Source organism: Gobio gobio (genome assembly GCF_949357685.1).
Source record: "Gobio gobio genome assembly, chromosome: 19".
Lineage (NCBI taxonomy): Eukaryota > Metazoa > Chordata > Actinopteri > Cypriniformes > Gobionidae > Gobio > Gobio gobio.
In genome coordinates, this window is record NC_137112.1 from 24,447,112 (window position 1) to 24,468,820 (window position 21,709).

Sequence of the window (21,709 nt, forward strand, 5' to 3'; positions counted from 1 at the left end):
TGACACACACAAACCATCATATGAATAGACATTTATAAGAACCAGTTGAACACTGATGTGCTCAATGTAAAACACTATGATGAACGGAAAACACTTCTTCTCCATTCATCATAATGACTTGGGTCTTTTTATTGGTTAAGTGTTACACTTACTAAAGACAGTACATACATAAGTGTCTTGTAAAATATTTGAGAATATTGTTTTTATACTCAGAACACACAAATACACGGTAACAAATATATTTTATTTTTCCCACAAAAACAATGTACACAGTGTACATCCCAACCAACACAAAATTGCACATACAGTGGTCTACATACAAAACAACAGAAGAATTTACTGTATACAGTTACAGTTTAAAAAACCCCAATGCTGCTCCAAAACAGAAGAGCTGTTGCACTTTTATGCTAAAGCTCTGTTTGCTAATTGTAAAACTGTGTGACAGGTGTTTGCCCATGTGATGAGTCAGTGTGCATATTTGAATGGCAGTGTGTTCCTTGTGAAATTTAGATTTTCTGCATGAAAATTGCGCCAAATACAGAGAATTGTGTGTAGTGTTTTGAAAAAAGTGTGTTTTAGAATTGTGCTTGTAGTTTAGCAGAATTGTTCCAGGGGGTTGGTGCATTGTTGTGGTCATTGTGTCTCGAGTACCAGTATTTGTATGTAAACAATTGAGAAAAACTGTAATTTAACAATCTTCATTTTATTTTATATAGGCTATATAATAAATGCAAATAATCACTTTTGAAAACCTTAGTGTGTGCAAGTGTGAGTTTGCAATGCTAGCAATAGCATACAAAAAGTTGCAGTTTCTGCTACAATTTGCATTAAGAGTCATTGTTTCAAATTACTGAAAAACAGTCAATTCGGCAATATTTTCTAAACATGTTTTGCACTGACTCTCAACCTTGTTACATTCAACCGCAAAACAATGACACGGCAAACGGGGCCTATCTATTTTTTAATAAACGTTCCTTCACTGGCACAAATTGGACCATTTCCTGAGTGTCAATGTTCACATTTGATTTTAGTTTAATATAACAACAACAACAACAACAACAAAAACCTTATTTGCCTCACACCACACACACTATCTCAAGCTCTTACTCTCAACCCTCACCTGTTATTTTAAGACTGTAGCTGATCGTTTAATTCATGTACTGCGACACCTAGTGGCTATCCAAAACACCAAATCTAACACCAGAGTCATTAGAGTTTACGTACAAGATTGTTTTAGTTATCGCTCATTTCTTGAATCTTCTCCTCAACATGGATGGCAACGACTTTGCCATCCACAATCTCCTCCACAATGACCTTCACCCTGCGCTGGAGGTGAGGGTTATGCTCTGTAAAAGGTTCAAAAGATACATTTGTATAACTAGTTTCATTCATTTCTGCTCCAAGTTGGCTGAATGAAGGGACCAACAGAAAGAATTTCACTTCACTCACCTTCCTCTTCCTTGATCACTGTTTCGGTCACGGTTTCTGTCTCTGTCGTGGTTTTAGTCATGGAAGATGCAGACGTGTTTATGATGGTCCTACAGAACAAAATGATAGACCCTGGGTTACATTCACAGCTTCAGAAATGTAGTGACATACAACAGAGCAAAATTTTATTTAAACGAATCCGTTCTACTGCCCGTACGTTTGAGCTTCTCCTTCCAGCAGCCTCCTGTATTCAGCGATCTCCATCTCCAGCCTCATCTTGATGTCCAGCAGCAGCTGGTACTCTGAAGCCTGTTGTCGGATATTGGCACTGAGTCCATGTAGCTCCTCCTGCAGGTGGTCTATTTGCAACTGCAGCTGACTCAGCTGGGTCGTATAGCGAATGCTCACATCAGCCAAACTCTCCTCCAGGTTTTGTTTCTGGAGAAAATTATTGAACATGTATGGGGAGATAGCATTATAAATCATGTTAAGTGGTTGAAAAGTTTTTTTTAAAGCTAGTTTTATTGATTAGGATATTGAGGGGGGGGGGGGGGGGTGCAGGAAATAATTGTGTATGTCATAGGCCTATTGCTTTTATGGCGTTCAACAAACAAGAAATGAATACTGAGCAACTTACATTTTAGACACAATATTGCCAAACAAAGCCAAAGCAAACAACAATTTTGCATCCCTGAGCAACACGTGATGAATTAATTTAGCCACCTACCATTTTTTAACAAATCGGTTGATTGAATAATTCAATGACTCACTCATAAAGACAGTGTGTTCGAAATTGCATATTGTCTAGTAGATAGTACTTTTGGTTTGAAACTTTGCAATCGTTTAAAATGTATGTTTTATATAATATGAAAATGGGCATTAAGAGTTGCCACACGACCTAGCCACATGATCATCAGTTAGGTTTCTTCACTGTCATTCACAACTCCTGTGGCCTCATACATGGGATAGTAAAGTATTCATCAGATGCCCACTTCAGAATTTCGCCAGAAGTAAGTCATACAGGTACTTTTTGCCAACTGTTTTATGAATACTATGAGTCCAGAAATACTGCTTCTCACATACTGCTCTCTGCCTTTTGCTGTGTTCGAAATCGCCCCCTTTATATGATCATTCACTATTCCTATATTACTCCACTAATATAGTCCACTTTGAAGGAGTGAATGAAAAAGAGTGAATGAATTCGGACACTGTGAGTGCGCTGGAAGGGCCGCTGCTTTCACATAGTTTCTGCTTTCTGTTTAAAAATTATTAGAAACTTAGCAAACTATCAGCTCCTGTAGAAGCCTAATGAAAAGATGTATCTTGAACTCTGCCATGGAAACTACACTCTAAAAAAAAAGGTTCTATATGGCACCAAAAATGGTTCTTGGCTCGTAATCATAGGGGAACCATTTTTAGTGCTATATAGCACCAATTTTGGTGCTTCAGTGGTTCTTCAGCGGTTCTTCAGAGGTGCTATATAGCACCTTAGTCAAAGAACCGGTGAAGAATCTCTGAAGAACCGCTGAAGAACCACTGAAGCACCAAAATTGGTGCTATATAGCACTAAAAAAGGTTCCCCTATGATTACGAGCCAAGAACCATTTTTGGTGCCATATAGAACCTTTTTTTTAGAGTGTACTTGCATGTATAAACCGTAATTAAACAATTTAATAATCTATTCAAAAGGAATTTATACTTATTAAGTTTGGAAAATGAATGGATGGATGATTGATTCAGCTGCAGGCGCCATCTCCTGGCGAGACGCGGAAATTCATAGTGCATTATGGGTATACTTTAGCCATTGAGCGTACATTGGATGTACACTTGTTATTGCGGTGCATTGTGGGATTGAACGAGTTTACTCAATAACGTCCACTACGATTTCTGACACCACTTCAAATGGCTGCCCCCTCAAATAGTGCCCTTGGGTATGGGGGCGATTTTGGACACAGCCTGTAGGGAAGTAGGCAGATCATTCCTACAGTTTGGTGGATTTTGGACTGAACAGGTTTGTTGTTTCAACTAGTTTTTAGGCTTGTCACAAGGAGACTAAGGAGTCTGTCTATCATAAAAGCACACTGGTGAAGCCCAAGCCAGTATAATCTAATCATTCTGACCTAAGTTAACTTTCACATGCTATAAAGTTTGTCCACCCTGTTACATGAGGTGGACGTTAACAAGGTGGACGTTTTACTTTAGATGAATGTTCAAACAGTTGCTCACGTGTCTAATAAAACTGTGACAAGCAGGGTGGGCGAGAGCCATTAGAGAATGGCGCAAGGCCGGTGGCGTGATTGCAAAATAGCGTCAAATGCGCGTCACACCGGTCTCGTATCTCTCACGGAGGAGCTCAGATGCATAAAACGAGGACAGTGAGGGACGAGAGAGGACCAGGCCTGATCGTTACGTTACGTTGTGTTTTGTTTATGTTTTATAATGTGTTTTTACTTTCATTTTGTGTTTAAAAGTTTGTCGGTTCCTGCCTCCACACTTTGGTGTTTCCATGGTTTCTACAAAATTTGACACAGTCCGTGTCCTGGTTAAAAAGGCTTATTTCTCTGGATTTAAACATTCTTGGAAACATTTGAGATAATGTAAAAGTCAACAAAATATATAACATTGTTCTAGTGGTTTTTGGATATTTGAATCCAAAAATCTTACATACTGTGCCTTTCAGTATACTTATATTTTGTAAAGGGTATCAGCAAGAGCAAGAGTATACCATTGTGAGAACCCCCTGTATTTCTATATCCAGGCTCTGGAAAGTTCTCTTCAGTTCAGTGACCGCAGTCTGAGACGTCTTGATTTCAGAGTAGCTGGTGGTCACCTGAGTCTGCAACACCTCCGCCTAAAATATTGAAACCCAGTAAGTAATGAGGAATACATGACAGTAAAAAAAAAAAAAAAGGCAGGTCTGGTCAGTTTGAATCTGTATTCTGAATATTGCCTACTGTGTGTGGCTACATTTCCATTTCAACACTGTTGTATTACTGCAGACTGAACTGATGACCCAAGTCGAACTCATGAGAAACTATTTTACTATTAACTAGTAACTATTTTACATTTTAGGTGAATTGCTAGTGAATTTGTATGAATTTACATAATTTGAGTCACACGAATATGTAATTTTTTTTTTAAAATATAAGCATAAAGGTCCAATTCTAACCCTACTCCTAAACTTAAGCTTGTACGAAAACATTTGAATGCAAGCGTGAATTCATACAACTTTTAATTTGCCAATATATCGTTTTGAATTGCCATGAAGGCGTGTTGGATAATCCTGGGACATCTAATAGACTGAATTAAAATAAGTTTTCTTTCGCAGTTGCTGCCCCTAATTGTTTAAGCCAAACAAAAACAAACTATGTAGACAGCTTTGACAGCTGAAAGACTCTAACGATTACTTGAGTGTCGCAATCACATTCCTTCTGATCATACAGTCAATTGTTCTAAAGCATACCATCAGGCAGCTGGCATCTCAATCATTATTAAGGAATTTTCCTTTTTAAAAAATGAGACAATGAATTACATTCCACTCTTTTAAACTTTCAATAAGTTCACAGGCCTCTGCTATGTCTAGCAAATTGTTTTCTTGCAGAGGAAGACTTGTCTTACTGGCTCACCTTGCTCTGGAACCATCTTTCAACCTCCCTACGGTTTTTCTCAATAAGCATCTCATATTGAGCTCTCATCTCCTCCATCTCCTTGTCAAGATTTGAATGGGCTGCGCAGTCCATCTCCACGTTAACAGAGCCGCTTTGCTTCTCCCGCAACAAGTAAAGATCCTGTGGAAAAAGAAGATTAGAGAAAAGAGCAGTTAGTTTCCAAAAATCTGTTTTGTTAGACAAAACGTTTGCAGTGAAATGGAAGGGTGACCTCCTCGTGGTTCTTCTTCATGTACAGCAGCTCCTCTTTCAGTCCATCAAGCTGGTTCTCCAGGTCTCCAATGGACAGCTTCATCTCTCCCAGAACCCCTCGCAGTCGAGCCGAATCTCCTTCCACAGTTCTACGCATTATCAGTTCCGTTTCATACCTGCCACAGCCAAGGAGGAAAAGGATCATGCTCTTTTAAGATCATATGCTATTTCAACCAACACTGACAATTGAAAATACTGTAATTCTAGACTGTACAAATACTGTAAATTCAATACTAAATGAAATAGTATTGCTTTACACATCACGTACTTCAAGTGGAAATCTTTAGCGGCGAGGTTGCTGTTGTCCAGCTTCAGACAGAGCTGTCCGTTCTCCACAACGCGGCTTTGAATCTTTCAAGGACAAATGGGAATGCGTGTTTGATCGAGGGATGTTAAGCTTTCAATGAGCATAATAATTATCTGGATGCATTAAAAAAGAGAAAAATTTACTCTAGCTGAAACAAAACAAGATTTTAGGTTTTGTTAACAGCTAAACACTAATGCTAAACAGGATTGCCCTGTAGTATTTGTGATGTTTGAAACACAAATGACATAATGGCATAAGGTGAGGCTGCGTTTATCTCATGGCATTTCGGTTATTTCAGGGCTGTGATCCTTCTGATGAGTGATAGCAGCTCTACCTGTGCGTGGAGCTCTGTAATGGTTTTGAAATAAGCGCTCTTGTCTTTGCTCTGCAGCGGGCTCTTGTTGTCATAAAACTCCTTAATTTGCAGCTCGAGTTTCTTGTTGGCCTGCTCCAAGGAGCGCACCTAAAAAACAAAACATATGTGCAAATAGTTGAAGACAAGATTAAACAGAAGTCCAAATCACAAAAACATCCTCTCAAGGAAGAAATATTGCAGTTTGTAATGTTCAGACTTGCATCTTTTGATATGAGGAGTTATTTAGAATTAGAGAAATAAAGTTTTATGTTATGTAAAAAAAAATGTATTAGGCCTATTTTGAGTAAAACCATTATACCTGATTATAAGAAAAGAAAACAGCAACTGAATCCATACACAGTAACCCAAATGCATTCCAGTGTTACTAAATAGTAAACTTAACAAAACAATAAAAAAAAATTGATAAAAACACCCAGAAGAATGCAATGAAATGACAAAAAAAAGAAGAATATGATTTATAATTATTAGTTTTAATTCATGCATATTAATATAATGTACATATATCATATAATATGAATATTGTATACAATTTTAGGGATTCTGGTCAGAATTTAACAAGGCAACATTTATTAAGAAAAACAGTTATTAATTAATATATAACTATGGCTATATGACTCTTTTTTTTTTTTTTTAGAACATTCATCAGGATTATTTAGAAGAATATAAGAATATAAGATTCAATTGTTTTCATGTCATTTAGATTAGAAGTTAACCAATAGAAGGTTTGTTACCTGCTCCATGTAAGATGACAGTCGGTCATTGAGGTTCTTCATGGTCTGCTTCTCGTTGAAATACACGTTGACCTCATTAACAGCCGTCGTCAAGGATGAAGTGGACAAAGATCTGGAGAGGCGGGCACAGTAGCCCACGGCGCTGCCATAGTTTTGTTCACTAAAAGACAAAGAGACCCCTGAACTTCCCAGTCCGTTCATGACCAATCCACCAGAGGAACTATGACCAGCTTACCCGAAAACACTCCGAGAGGTGAACGTCTTACTGCTGCGACGAACCGACATGGCTAGTGAGAAGATCTGTGGAAGGACGTCTTTCAATGTTGAAACTAAACATTAAACTATTTCCCACTAAAGATTGTCTTATATATAGCCATGTTGCATTCCACATGGTGTCAGAATTCCAGTTCCAGTGAATAGATGGAATGTGAGCGGAGACTCGCCTCTGCCCAGACGCCAATTAAAACCATTGACTTCAAAACCTGCTATCACACCTTTGCCTTCAACCTTAAATGATTTGTGGTTTAAAGGGTTAGTTCACCCAAAAATGAAAATAATGTCATTGATTAGGCTACTCACCCTCATGCCGTTCCACCTCACCCTCATGCCGTTCCACCTCATCCTCATGCCGTTCCACACCCTTAAGACCTCCATTCATCGAACACAAATTAAGATATTTTTGTTGATATCTGAAGGCTCAAGACTAATATAGTGATAACCGATTTCAAAACACTGCTTCATGAAGCTTCGGAGTGTATCGAATCAGCGAGTCGAATCATGATCCACATTAATGGATCTAAAGAGTGTAAATTGCTTTGCACCCCATTGGATGCTTCACTGAGCTTAACCAATTACCGTACGATTATATCGTATATCGATTTCAGTATCAATTCATAGCCTGCTGTACATATAAGGAAATAAGGATATGTACGTTATTAACATTTTAAAATTTCACATTTAAAGAAATCTAGTGTTTGATCATATCTAAATATTTATTAAAATGTAAAACTGCAATACTTTTTTGAGCAACTAGATTAGATACATGTATATTGATTAAAGAGCCATAAAGGCACCAGTGGGTAATGGCATTACAAATGGAAATTATTATTTTTCAAGCCACAAAATGACTCTAATTTGCCTCTTTGAATAAGAATTCTCTAATTTAACCTTAATTACTATACTAATTGTAATATAAATAAGAAAAATATTAGAAGAAAAATATTTTAAGTGGTCAGGACCATAATTATTGCACAAATAGTATTTAGTACCAAAATATCTCAAAATATTCAATAAATATTATTGAACTAAAATATAGAACATTTATTAAATTGAAAAATAGTTAAGGTGTATGGTCACATTTGACCATCAATGAGTGTGACCAATTAGTATGGAATACCTGAGGGCTAAATACAGGAAAAACATTAACATTAATGTTAACAATGTTGCATCTCCATCACTCTCCATTATAAAACGATCCTGTATGGTTGACGTAATAATCAATGCACACTATGCTGTACTGTTTACCAAAACTTGCTGCAAACCAGAGGTGGACAGTAACTAAGTACATTTACTTGAGTACTGTACTTAAGTACACTTTTTGAGTATCTGTACTTTCCTTGAGTATTATTTTTTTATGGAAACTTATGACTTTTACTTCACTACATTTGAAAGACAAATATCGTACTTTTTACTCCACTACATTTCTATCAAGGCCCTCGAAGTAGAAAGTCGAAGCCGCTTTGAAAGTCAGTGGATGATTTGTTTTCTTCTTTAAAACGTGATTCGTTTTTTTTTTGCAGACAGTATCAGTAATCACTCTTGTAGGATCACATAAAGTTCAATGATTTCCAAGTATTTTTTGAACACCAATCAATTGATGGCAAAATAGAAGGTGGCAGTTCCCAAATGCAGTGCACTCAACCATAGTCATACTTAAAAGTTAACATTCAGAAGAGCAGATGTGGATAAGTCTGAAAAAGTGTGAGGACACGAAAGTGCACACAGAAAGCTGCCTCTCAGATGCCAGACCACAAGTACTACATTTTAGTCTATTGAATCTACTAAAATCTTATTATAGTCAACAATTCAGATGCCTAAAATTTTGAGACTGACTAAAACTAAATCAAAATTTGCTGTCAAAATTAACACTGGTATTAAGTATGGTTGGTCAAATGATTTTTATAGATTTACCCGCCAAGTTGCCATAGCCTTGTGGATACAGCGCTAACGTATAGGTAACATTCGACATTGATGTTAGTTAGCATGCAAAAACGTAGTTAGGCTAATAATGTTAACTGAAGTCCTTTCAGAAATATGTTTTTACATAATCCTGTCAGATAAACACAAGGTAGAAACCTTTCTTTTCTAGTATGATTTTGACTTTGATAAGAGCTTTGTAACTTTTAAACAAGTATTTAAATGAGTTCAAGGTATGCTAGCATGTCAGATAGAGCATGACTGGCTAAAAACACGTGCATTCATACAACAATGCAACAATAATAAAATAATGCATTTTACTTTTACTTTTGATACTTAAAGGTCCCATGGCATGGCATTTTTCTATTATTTTATAGTGTTTCCTGAGGTGTACTTATATTGTTAGTATGATTTTTACATCATAAAATGTCATAATTTAGAAATAAAAGGCATTTTGTCTATACTGCTGTTTGCCCTGTGGCTGAATGCCCTGCTTCAAGAGGCGTGTCTGCTGTGAGACTTCAGTAAAAACGCCCACTGTTGTGATTGGCTGACATCTTTGCATTTTAAATGAGCGGAGGGGGCGTGGTTTAACCAGGTCTACGATGCAGGAGCAGACACGAGCTGCTGCCAGAGAGACGGATGGACCTGAGTTCACTTCACATCAGTTCTCAGCATACCTGTCAAGTATCCCGTTTTGGCCGGGAAAGTCCCGTATTTTACCCTTCTTTCCCGCCGTCCTCCCGTATTAGTATTTTCCTGTAAATCTCCCGTATTTTAACCTGCGTTATTAAAAAAACAATAATATCGGAGTAAAAAAACAAAAACATTTCCAATCTGAGCTCTGTAACTAGCCTCGCAATAACTGGCATCTGCAGTAGCCTACAGTATAGGTGCCAGTTGTCGCGAGGCTAGTGTGTGACTGAGGTCAGATGACGAGTGACAACGCGGGAAAAAAAACAAAACAGAGACGGATGATGATGGACGTAACGATAGAGACGGATTAAGGCACTCCTGCCAAAAAAAAAAAAAAAAAAACCCTCGTGTAAATACCGTGATCAATGGGACAGCGAATTTAATTATAAAATGTAAGTGACTTAATGTTAATTAATTGTTTATGGAACTGGCGTATGAAATCAGTGTCATTTCCAGTCGTGATGGTATTCTGGAAAACAACACTCTTGTTAGTGTAATGTTGCTTAACTGTATCATATGTTATAAATATAATAACTACACCATTTTAACCGTGTATGTTAACTGAGTTTCTGTGTGTGAGCGCCGCTCATTTGTTTTCGATTTTCTCCTCGAGAGGCTGCGCGAGCCTCAACCACTCAACATTGTTGTCAGTTCGTTTGATATTATTATCCACTATCGATCGCCACTTACACTAACTGAATGCAGAATCATTATTGCACTTTGGTGATTCCCTAGTTATTTTTTTGTTTTGACATTTTACTCAGGATACTTGTCTGTTGGGCAAGTAAAATTATTTTTCACTTGCCCCTTCAAAAAATCCACTTACAGTTACTAACAGTTACAAGCGTTCATGTCGAGCCCTGCCCATGGCAATGCAAGTTCAGAAAGGGTATTTAGCATGGTACGAAAGATTGTTACAGAGAATAGGATGACATAAGACAACAGAACTGTTTGTGCTCTACTCTCATGTAAAATGAACCACTCTGGCCCAGCCCACAAATACACTCCTTCCAAAACAGTCTTAAAGAATGCAAAGTCTGCAACAAATGTGTACAATAACTCACTAAAAGAGTAAAGAAAAGTTGTGTGAAATGAAAAGAAAAGAAAAACTGTAAAAGAAAAGCAATATGAAATGAAAAGAATGTGTGGAATGAAAATAAAATCTAAAGACAAGCCATTTTAAATGAACAGAAAATATGCAAATAAGCCTTTAAATAAATGCTCTTTATATATACCCTTTTGTGTTTTCATTTGGGCTATAACACCTGTCTTAAAATGTAAGGGATACTGGAGCTTGGTTGGGGTGGTGGGACTGCTTGCGGTGGCCGGTGGGCGCCGAAAAATTTCCCTTATTTTCAAATCCAAAACTTGACAGGTATGGTTCTCAGCATGTCTGAACTGTTGTAGTTACAGCATATACTTCAGGTTATTAGTCTATTTCTAGTCGGAGGGACTGTCACTCATGTCAGAAAGTTAGTAACTTTAGTAAATTATGGATCAGCGCTGACTGGAGACGCGAACCGTTTAGAACGATTCAGTCCGATTTGGTGAACTGATTCGGTTCACTAAAAAGAACCGGTTCAAAAGAAAGATCGTTCGCGAACCGGACATCACGAATGTACCAGAGACTGAGCTCAGCGATTGCTAACAAAAGTTATTTATAGTACCTACTGAGTTATGAGAGCGCTGTCAGTCAGCGCGAGTTTATTGTGTTTGTATCTGAGAGTTCTGAATAAACACGAGTCCCAGTCACACCAGAGTCCGTGTTCATCATTATTACCAACTTTGTAACACATGCAAAGTACCATTACAGCTGTCGAGATGAACGAGTTAAAAGTAAGTGTTGATAATATCATTATTTTTAAAATAAAATAAAAGCGTCAGTGACGCGCGTTGAATACACAGCGCAAACAAAGACACAACAGCAGTAATCGAATGTAATACAGTTTATTGTGGGGCTAGGCTGGCTAGCCCGGATATGCTCACGCTTACCCCCCTTCTGCTTAATCTCACGCCGCGTTTGGTGCCTCCGCTGTGGGCCAGATGCAGTACTGGGGGTCGGGGATGTTGAAGGTCGAGCTTCGGCGTGTGTGAGGTTTATCTCTAAAGATGTTGAGCAGAAACTCATGACTGTATGCACATTTTAGAACCGATAGACGCGACGAGGACATACAAAAACACTGACTCACAAGATAGAAAACACGAAAACACCGTTCTGTCGGGAGAGAGAGAAGCCGCATTGTGTGCACGAATAATAAATAATTAGCTACACATCAGAAATCACTGATCACAGATCAGAAGGAACTGAAAAAACACTTCTGTTTTCATTTTTGTACATCCAAACACTGAGAAACTGCCAGCATTCACTCGTTCACACAATGATCTCTCGAGCGTTTGCATGGGCGTGCCAGATTCTCTGGGCGGAGGAAAGGGAGGGAACCGTTCCTGCTTGGACGTCAAACCAGGAGACTTCAGGATTGGCTCGTCTGGCCTGTCATGTTCTCAAAGGCAGAGAAAGACAACCATAACTCGGTTTTACACCAAGCAACATTTCTATCCACTTGGGGACAATATTCAGGCTAGGGGAACTCATATTAATGTTGAAAAACCTCATAAAATGAAAATTTCATACCATGGGACCTTTAAGTAGGCTACTTTTAAAAGCAAGTACTTCTGTACTTTTACTTAAGTAAAAATCTATCTTTACAACTTTCACTTGTAATGGAGTAATATTTAACCAATAGTACTTTTACTTTTACTCAAGTAATGGGGTTGTCCTACTTTGTCCACCTCTGCTGCAAACCCCTGTAAAGTGGAGCTGTTGTTTATCAAGCCATTCAAATCCATTGCCACAGCGCTCCGTGAAGCACGTGACCGCGTGCGCACCCGCGAGATGAGAGAGCATGTCGCATCTCCGTTTTTCAACATTCTGGCTTTAACTGTTATGCCATATTAGCGCCAAAACGTTAAAACATTAAAAAAATCTAAAAGCTTAGACTTTGTTTATTATCAAAAGCAGGTTTGGCAGTTTGGCATGAGATTAAGTTGGGCAGCATGAGAGCGTGAGACAGAGCCTGAAAGCGTGAGTGTCACGCCAAATGCGTGAGAGTTGGCAACCCTGAATTTGGGTGGAACATTCATTAGAATTTAGTTGTTAGGCTAATTCTGGCTTCAACTGTAAGAACGTGCAAATTCATAATAGGCCCAGCCCATTCCGATGAAAAATATTTTGCTCATTATCTTTTGGTAGATTTCCAAAATCTTTGTTTCGAGAAATGAAATCCATTTGTCTAATGTGTTATTTCAAAAATGTTCAAGGTAAAATGTATTATTAATCATAGATGCTTGCTCTTTTATGTTTTTTTACCCCTTTTCCAAGTTGCTTGGACCGCGTGCGTAATGCAGTTTTGCAGAAAAAGATCAGGCATAACATTATGACCGTTGAAGTGAATAACAAGGATTATCTTTTCATCACAGCACCTGTTAGTGGGTGGGATATATTGGGCAGCAAGTGAACATTTTGTCCTCAAAGTTGATGTGTTAGAAGCAGGAAAAATGGGCAAGAGTAAGGATTTGAGCAAGTTTGACAAGGGCCAAATTGTGAGGACTAGACGACTAGGTCAGAGCATCTCCAAAACTGCAGCTTAAGTAGGGTGTTCCTGGTCTGCATTCTGCAGTATATATCAAAAGTGGTCCAAGGAAGGAACAATGGTGAACTGGCGACAGGGTCATGGTCGGCTGATCTCATTAATGCACATGGGGAGCGAAGGCTGGCCCATGTGGTCCGATCAAACAGACGAGCTACTGTAGCTCAAATTGCTCAAGAAGTTAATGCTGTTTCTGATACAATGGTGTCAGAATGCACAGTGCTTCGCAGTTTTTTGCGTATGGGGCTGCATAGCCACAGACCAGTCAGGGTGGCCATGCTTATCCCTGATCCCTGTCCACTGCCGAAAGTGTCAACAGTGGGCACGTAAGCATCAGAACTGGACCACGGAGCAATGGAAGAAGGTGGCCTGGTCTGATGAATCAAGATTTCTTTTACATCACATGGATGGCCGGGTGCGTGTATGTTGCTTACCTGGGGAACACATGGCACCAGCATGCACTATGGGAGGAAGGCAAGCCGGCAGAGGCAGTGTTCTGCTAGGAAACCTTAGGTCCTGCCATCCATGTGGATGTTACTTTGACACGTACCACCTACCTAAGCATTGTTGCAGACCATGTACAACCTTTCATGGAAACGGTATTCCCTGGTGGCTGTCCGCCCTGCCACAAAGCAAATATGGTTCAGGAATGGTTTGAGGAGGACAACAACGTGTTTGAGGTGTTGACATGGCCTCCAAATTCCCCAGATCTCAATCCAATTGAGCATCTGTGGGATGTGCTGAACAAACAAGTCCGATCCATGGAGGCCCCACCTCCATCCACCTCGCAACTTAATTTAACCCTCAAAAGACCTTCATATTACAGTCCTTATTTGGTCCTTCGTAGACACTTTTGGGCACGGGGGTCTGAGGTGTGACCTCAAATTTTTTTAAAAATAAATGTTATATCAATATCTTCAATAATATAAAAACTATCAATTTATGCATCAATTTTTGTTTAATTTTTGAATTTATTTACCACTAAAAGTACCATATTTTTATGTAAAATATATATTTTTTATATATTATTTTTTTATATATTTAATATTAATTTAACTTAAGTAAAAAAAACTATTCCAGTATGTTCAGAGAGCCAAAACCTAAAAATGTGATGACTTTGGTGACATCTGGTGACCTCTGTTAAAATTTAATTTTTTTAGTAGCCACTAGATGGCAATAATAGTACCCAATGGCAATATTACGTAAGCATAGCTGCATAAAGGCTGAAATTTATAAACCAATGTTTTAACGAATTTAACCTCTTAAGTTTTACATTTTATCACAAGTTAAAATTGTAAATAAAAATAAAAAAAACATCTTTGTTGTTTTAGACTATACAAACATGCCAAAACATGCTTAGACAAATCTGACCGTGCAATGAGAAAAAAACAAAGTAGGAGATCGTGCCTTTTTTTTTTTTTTTTTTACAAAATCATTAAATTTAAATAACTCAAAAAGGTAAGTGTAAACAATGTAAACCTGACAAATATGCTTACATGCACTTGTGGCAGCAGGTAATTGTAACAGAGTGTTCTTTGCAAATAAATTCTTTGCATTTTTTGCAGACAATGCTGTTTTTTTTTTCTTGTGCGGCCCTAAACCTCTTTGCCATTGTGCTGCTTCAGAATTAACTGAAAAAGCAACTGCCACTGAGGTTTAGGTAGCATGCAGCAGACATGTTTTGTTTGAAAGCAACAACAAATCTTGCAGCAGTGCTTTGACCTGACTTTGAAGTGTGTGTGTGTTGTGTGTGTGTGAGTGTGTGAGTGTGTGAGTGTGTGTGTGTGTGTGTGTGTGTGTGTGTGTGTGTGTGTGTGTGTGTGTGTGTGTGTGTGTGTGTGTGTGTGTGTGTGTGTGTGTGTGTGTGTGTGTGTGTGTGTGTGTGCGCGCGCGCGCGCGCGTGTGTGTGTGTGTGTGTGTGTGTGTGTGTGTGTGTGTGTGTGTGTGTGTGTGTGTGTGTGTGTGTGTGTGTGTGTGTGTGTGTGTGTGTGTGATTTATGAGGACACAAATTTGTATAATGACATGGGTATTACACTGGTATTACAACATAAAAGTGGTTTATGAGGACATTTCATTTGTCCCCGTAAATCAAATACCTTTAAAAACATACTAAACAATGTTTTATCAAAAATGTAAAAATGCAGCATGTCTCCAGTGACGGGTAGGTTTAGGGGCAGGGGCAGTGTAGGGGAATAGAAAATACGGTTTGTACAGTATAAAAACCATTACGCCTTGGAGAGTCCTCATAATGCTGTTGCACCAACATATGTGTGTGTGTGTGTGTGTGTGTGTGTGTGAGTGTTTGCCACATTCAGAATGTTGTACAGACTTGCCTCTTCATTTATGTGTATGTATGATCTGCATTGTGTTGGATTTATTTAATTTTTTTGGACAAATGAAAAAAAAAAGCTCTGAAATCTATTAAATTCCCATTAATTCCTATGGGTGCCCAATTAAGGAGTTTTTTTTTTAAACATGCACTTAACATTATAAAATCGAGTCAATTTATTTATTTTTGTGTTCAGGTGGCAAACGTCTCGGTTACGTATGTAACCCTCGTTCCCTGAAGGAGGGAACGGAGACGTACGTCGGAACTGACCGACGAATTGGGATCTGTTTCCAGAGACCGACCTACATCGAGTGATTAAAACGAGCCAATGGACATTGGCATGCGGTTCACACATTCCACGCACCGCCCCGCAGCGCGGGTATAAATACGGAAGTGGAATACCGCATCATTGCTTTTCAACTGAGGAGCCGAGATAAGTGACTCGGCCTTCAGCTGAAGCACAGCACCTGGCGACGAGACGTACGTCTCCGTTCCCTCCTTCAGGGAACGAGGGTTACATACGTAACCGAGACGTTCCCTTTCAGTCGGTCACGTTCGACGTACGTCGGAACTGACCGACGAATTGGGATCCCTACCAACACGCCAGGAGGCTGGCCCTTCCAGCGTCCTGCCTGAGCTCGCTGGACCACTCCTATGTTAGAGTGGGAGTCAGGGCTCCGGGCAGGGAAGGACAGTCACTGCTGTTTCTGCAAGACCCAATCAGCGTGACTATTGGATAACGCTGGGAAAGCGTGCCCGTCTCGGGAGATGGTACGCTGCGGACCACATCCTTCAATGGAAGGAGAGGTGGAATACACATAAGGACTAACCTAACAGGGTAGTGCAACAAATGGCAGTCTCTGGGGTGGACCCAACCTGGTTCCAGGGGGGGAAGAACACAGCCAGAGACGACAGAGGAAGCTCTGTCGAGGGAAAGACACGGGGCTAGCCAAGTAGGGTAGCTGGTACCGTGGAAAATACACATATGGGGTAGCCTAGAGGGGACCGCAACATATGGAACCCAGCCTAAACACACGTTCCACAAGCATACGGGTGCAGGCCTGGCATCAGACAGCCGCCACGTCTGACACCGGAGGGGTGACAGAGGAACTCATAGGGTTAGCCGATTTTCGGGGAACACAACGGGAGCAAATAGACGCACGTATCCGGCCCAGAGGGCGGGAGTGGCGTATGCAAGCCGACACTTAGAACGGGCACTTAGCGCTGCTGGCCACTGGGGGCGAGAATGCGGGAAGATACCGGCTCTACACGGAGGCTATAAAATCTAGCGAACGTGTTAGGTGTCGCCCAGCCCGCAGCTCTACATATATCTGTCAGCGAGGCGCCTTGAGCCAACGCCCAGGAAGAAGCAACACTCCTTGTTGAGTGTGCTCGCAACCCGAACGGGCAAGGTACGTCTTGGGACCGGTAAGCCAAGACAATGGCATCCACTATCCAGTGGGCCAACCTCTGCTTGGAGACAGCCTTTCCCTTCTGCTGGCCTCCGTAACAGATGAAGAGCTGCAGTGAGGATCTGAAGCTCTGAGTCCGGTCAACGTAAGCGCGAAGAGCACGGACGGGACATAACAAAGCTAGGGCTGGGTCTGCCTCCTCCGAAGGCAGCGCTTGCAGGTTCACCACCTGGTCCCGAAAGGGAGTGGTAGGAACCTTGGGCACGTATCCAGGCCGGGGTCTCAGGACAACGTGAGAGTTGGCCGGCCCGAATTCTAGGCACGATTCGTCGACCCAGAGTGCATGCAGGTCCCCTACCCTCTTGATTGAAGCCAATGCAATCAGGAGAACTGTCTTCATGGACAGGATTTTTAGCTCAACAGACTGCAAAGGTTCAATTGGAGGACCCTGAAGTGCTCTGAGCACCAGGGCTAAGTCCCAAGAGGGTAACGAGGTAGAACGAGGAGGATTTAGTCTCCTCGCACCTCTGAGGAACCTGACGATTAAGTCGTGCTTACCTAAGGATTTACCGTCTACTGCATCGTGATACGCCGCTATTGCTGCGACGTACACTTTGAGGGTGGAGGGAGACAGCCTTCGATCCAACCCATCCTGCAGGAAGGAAGCACAACGTTAATCGAACACTTTCGGGGGTCTTCCCGGCGGGAAGAGCACCACTCGACGAACAGGTTCCACTTCAGAGAGTAGAGGCGCCTCGTAGAGGGGGCTCTAGCTGAAGCGATGGTGTCTACCACTGCTTGTGGTAGGCCACCTAGAACCTCCGCGTCCCGTCCAGGGACCAGACATGGAGATTCCAGAGGTCTGGACGCGGGTGCCATAGAGTGCCCCGCCCCTGAGAAAGCAGGTCCTTCCTCAGGGGGATCGGCCAGGGAGGGGCTGTCGCGAGGAGTGTGAGTTCTGGGAACTAGGTCCGGTTGGGCCAGTAGGGCGCAACTAACAAGACCTGCTCCTCGTCCTCCCTGACCTTGCACAGTGTCTGTGCGAGAAGGCTCACTGGGGGGGAACGCATACTTGCGTAGGACCCAGGGGCCAGCTGTGCGCCAGTGCATCTATGCCTAAGGTACCTCCGGTCAGGGAGTAGTACCACTGGCAATGGGTCGAGTCCGGAGAAGCGAACAGGTCTACCTGTGCAACTCCGAAGTGGTCCTATATCAGCTGGACGCTCCGGGGGTGGAGTCGCCATTCGCCCGGAGGTGTCGACTGGCGAGAGAGCTCGTCGGCTGTCTGGTTCAGCGCACCTGGGATGTGAATGGCACGAAGTGACCTCACAAACTTCTGACTCCACAGGAGAAGATGGCGGGCGAGCCGGAGCATGCAACGGGAGCGTAGACCACCCTGACGGTTGATGTACGCAACGGCCGCAGTGCTGTCCGAACGGACCAGTACGTGCTTGCCCCAAAGCGGTTTCTTGAACCGGGCCAGGGCAAGACGTACCGCCAGTAACTCTAGGCAATTGATATGCCAACGCAGTTGGGGCCCCGTCCACAGACCCGAAGCTGCGTGCCCGTTGTACGTGGCCCCCCAGCCCGTGGATGAGGCATCCGTGAAGACCACAGCATGCCTCGACACCTGTTCTAGGGACACTCCGGCCCGGAGAAACGAGGGGTCTGACCACGGACTGAAGGTTTGGCGACAGTAAGGAGTAACTAGGACCCGGTACTGACCGCTCTGCCACGCCCATCTCGGGACTCGGTCGTGCAACCAGCGTTGAAGCGGTCTCATATGAAGCAATCCGAGCGGCGTTACCGCGGCTGCAGATGCCATATGCCCCAGGAGCCTCTGAAATAATTTCAGTGGGACCGCTGTCCTGCCTTTGAACGTATTCAAGCAGTTCAACACTGACCGGATGCGCTCTGGAGTGAGGCGCGCTGTCCGGCTGACCGAATCCAGCTCCATACCGAGATAAGAGATCCTCTGCGCGGGGTAGAGTTTGCTCTTCTCCCGGTTGACCCGAAGTCCCAACAGGCTGAGGTGACTGAGCACCATGTCCCTGTGTTCGCACAACTGCTCCCGAGACTGGGCGAGTATGAGCCAGTCGTCGAGATAGTCGAGTAAGCGAATGCCGCGTTCTCTGAGCGGAACAATGGTTGCCTCGACGACCTTCGTGAAGACGCGAGGCGACAGGGACAGCCCGAAGGGCAAGACTTTGTACTGATATGCCCTCCCCTCGAACGCAAAGCGAGGAACGGTCTGTGTCGAGGAAGGATAGAGACATGAAAGTACGCGTCCTTCAGGTCGATCGCTGCGAACCAATCTTGGGGACGGATGCATTTGAACGGAAGCTTGTACAGGGCCCGATTCAGAATGCGCAGGTCCAAGATTGGCCTTAACCCACCCCCTTTCTTGGGTACAATGAAGTAGGGGCTGTAGAACCCCGACCTCATATCTGCAGGAGGAACCGGCTCGACCGCGCCCTTCGCCAGCAGGACATCGATCTCGGACCGCAAGACATGGGCATCGCTGCTCCGCACGGAGGTGAAGAGGATGCCCCTGTACTTGGGAGGCCGGCGTGCGAATTGAATCGCATAGCCGAGTCTGATGGTACCGATGAGCCAGCGAGACGGCCTGGGGAGACCTAGCCAGGCCCCCAGAGACGAACTAGCGGGATCAACGGCACCACAGACGTACCCGGGGTGAGGCAGCGAGGTGGAGTATTCAGACCCGACTCGGGAGGCCCGGAGGCGGCCCGGAGTGTTGCCTGAATACTCCAGGTGGGGCAGAGAGTGTGTGAGAAGGCCCGGGGGCGTCCTCTGTGCCCAATCTGCTGCCCCCTGGCGAGGGGTGAGAGGGGAGGAAAGGAGTGGCAAGGCCCGGGGGCGTCGCACACTGCCAACCTGTCCCTCTCTGGGCTCAGGGAGGGAAGAACTGCTCTGAGAATGTGGGTACCGCTGGACTCCGGGGAGCCAGCGGCAGGACCCAAACCAAAAAAATATTCTCCCCCCGGTCCTCCTCCGGGGGAGGGAGTGGTGCGGACACCGTCTCCCCGAGCAATTCCTCTCTCGCTGGGCTGCCCGTTTCAGGGTCGCTTGCCCTTGTGCTTGCTAGCAGGCTCGCGGGACCCTGGACGGGTTGGGCACCTCCCTTGCGCCCGGCCACCTGCTGCCTGGGTGGAGGCGGACGCAGGGTGGCGCCCTCGGCGACAAGCAGATGGAGGTGCTGCGGCCGACGACTGGGTGTAGGCAGCAGCTGGTCGTTGGGGCAGGTTTTTTTTTTTTTTTAAATTTATTATTATTTTTATTTTTATTTTATTTTTTTAGCCACCTCCGTCTGCTTCTGGGCCACCAAGAACTGCTGGGCGAAGTTCTCGTTGGCGTCGCCGAAGAGGCCAGCCTGACAGACAGGGGCGATAAGGAACCGAACTTCGTCGGGCTCACGCATATCTGCCAGGTTTAGCCCCAGCTTCCTGGACCACTGGTGTGGACATCGCCTGACCCAGGGAGCGTGCAGTGACTTTCGTCACTCCGGAGAGCGAGGTCCATCACCGCACGCAGTTCCTGCATAACCCCCGGGTCGGCACTACCCTCATGCATGCAGGACAGAGGGCAGTGAGAGAGGGAAAAACTTATACAGGTTATGGCCCTTTTGGTGTTCCATATTTTGACACCAAATAGTTCCATGCTGTTAAATTTTTCCAATGCACATCCGGGCAGCCACCCCGGAAAGCATTGCTGTCAACTCTGAATCTGATTCAGCATGAGCACACACCATTATAGTGGGAAACTCAGCATTATCATTTCCAGCGCATAACAGCCCTCTCTCCGATGCAGCAATTGACATCTGTCCTCCGCCAGAGCACCAAATGAAACGCTAGATCCCTTTTTTTTTTTTTTTTTTTAAAGGACCAGCAATCCCATCTGTAAGCTACCAGCAGGCATGTGAGGCAATGAGCGTGGCCGTCAGACTTGACGGCACACGGCGCGCTGAACAATCCAGCCCCTATGAAAGAGCAAGGTGAACAACGCGCCGACGTGGTCATGTTCTCGTGAGAGAACATGAACCACCCACAAACAAAGTCTCAGCACGCTCGTGATGCGATAGAGGAGTGGGGGCCTGAAGAGATGTACTCGGCGGGGAAGCCCCACTGTAATCCTCAGGTCACCAGCGCTTATTAGCCAAAGTAATCCTTTTCTGGAGCCCCAGAAAAGAAACTAGATCGGGGAATAAGTGAAGGGACTCAACCCCGTTTGAGGTTTCATAGTCTCGACCGCGCATCAGAGCGCCGAGTGACGCGCTGGGTTGCCGTCGGCACACGGCGCGCTGAACGCTCAGCCCTTACGAGAAAGGTGAGACGAACAACGTGCCGACGTGACCATGCTCTCCTGAGAGAGCATGGATCACCCACGAAAGCAATCTCACATGTTTATATGCGAGAGAGATCGTGGCCGTCAAATGAGGACAGGAAACAACTGCATCCAGAAACACACGGTTTGAGTGACATCTTGAAAAAGACGCAGGACAAACCGTGTTGCTCTTTTAGAAGGAAATGCTCTTTTAGAAGTGCTGAAGCACTCAGGGAGATGGCCGCGGCTCACAGCAGTCCGATTGCAAGCCTGCGTGTGAGCACTCAAAGAACGGAAACGCCCAGCCAACCAACACAGGAACAAG

At 43.4% G+C, this 21,709-nt stretch overlaps 2 protein-coding genes across 3 annotated transcripts in view; both read right to left on the reverse strand.

The window, feature by feature from the left end:
- The window catches only part of hap1 (huntingtin associated protein 1), a 233,793-nt gene that overhangs the window by 164,445 nt on the left and 47,639 nt on the right, over positions 1 to 21,709 (reverse strand). The gene's annotated exons all lie outside the window — the stretch shown is intronic.
- Positions 225 to 7,105, reverse strand: krt99 (keratin 99). Its single transcript, XM_079845110.1, has 10 exons — positions 6,998 to 7,105; positions 6,763 to 6,922; positions 5,990 to 6,118; positions 5,617 to 5,699; positions 5,308 to 5,464; positions 5,055 to 5,216; positions 4,154 to 4,279; positions 1,646 to 1,866; positions 1,450 to 1,538; positions 225 to 1,346 (listed from the first exon to the last, which is right to left on the reverse strand). Exons 1-10 carry the CDS (start codon positions 7,045 to 7,047, stop codon positions 1,234 to 1,236), a joined length of 1,290 nt encoding a protein of 429 aa, XP_079701236.1. The 5' UTR covers positions 7,048 to 7,105; the 3' UTR covers positions 225 to 1,233.

Excerpts from the sequence above, each read along its gene's own strand:
- krt99 (XM_079845110.1), bottom strand. The coding sequence starts at position 7,047 with ATGTCGGTTCGTCGCAGCAGTAAGACGTTCACCTCTCGGAGTGTTTTC. Across the intron at positions 4,280-5,054 it reads AAAGATGGTTCCAGAGCAAG|GCGGAGGTGTTGCAGACTCA; the intron begins GTGAGCCAGTAA and ends TCAATATTTTAG. Across the intron at positions 1,867-4,153 it reads TACAGGGGGTTCTCACAATG|AAACAAAACCTGGAGGAGAG; the intron begins GTATACTCTTGC and ends AATTTTCTCCAG.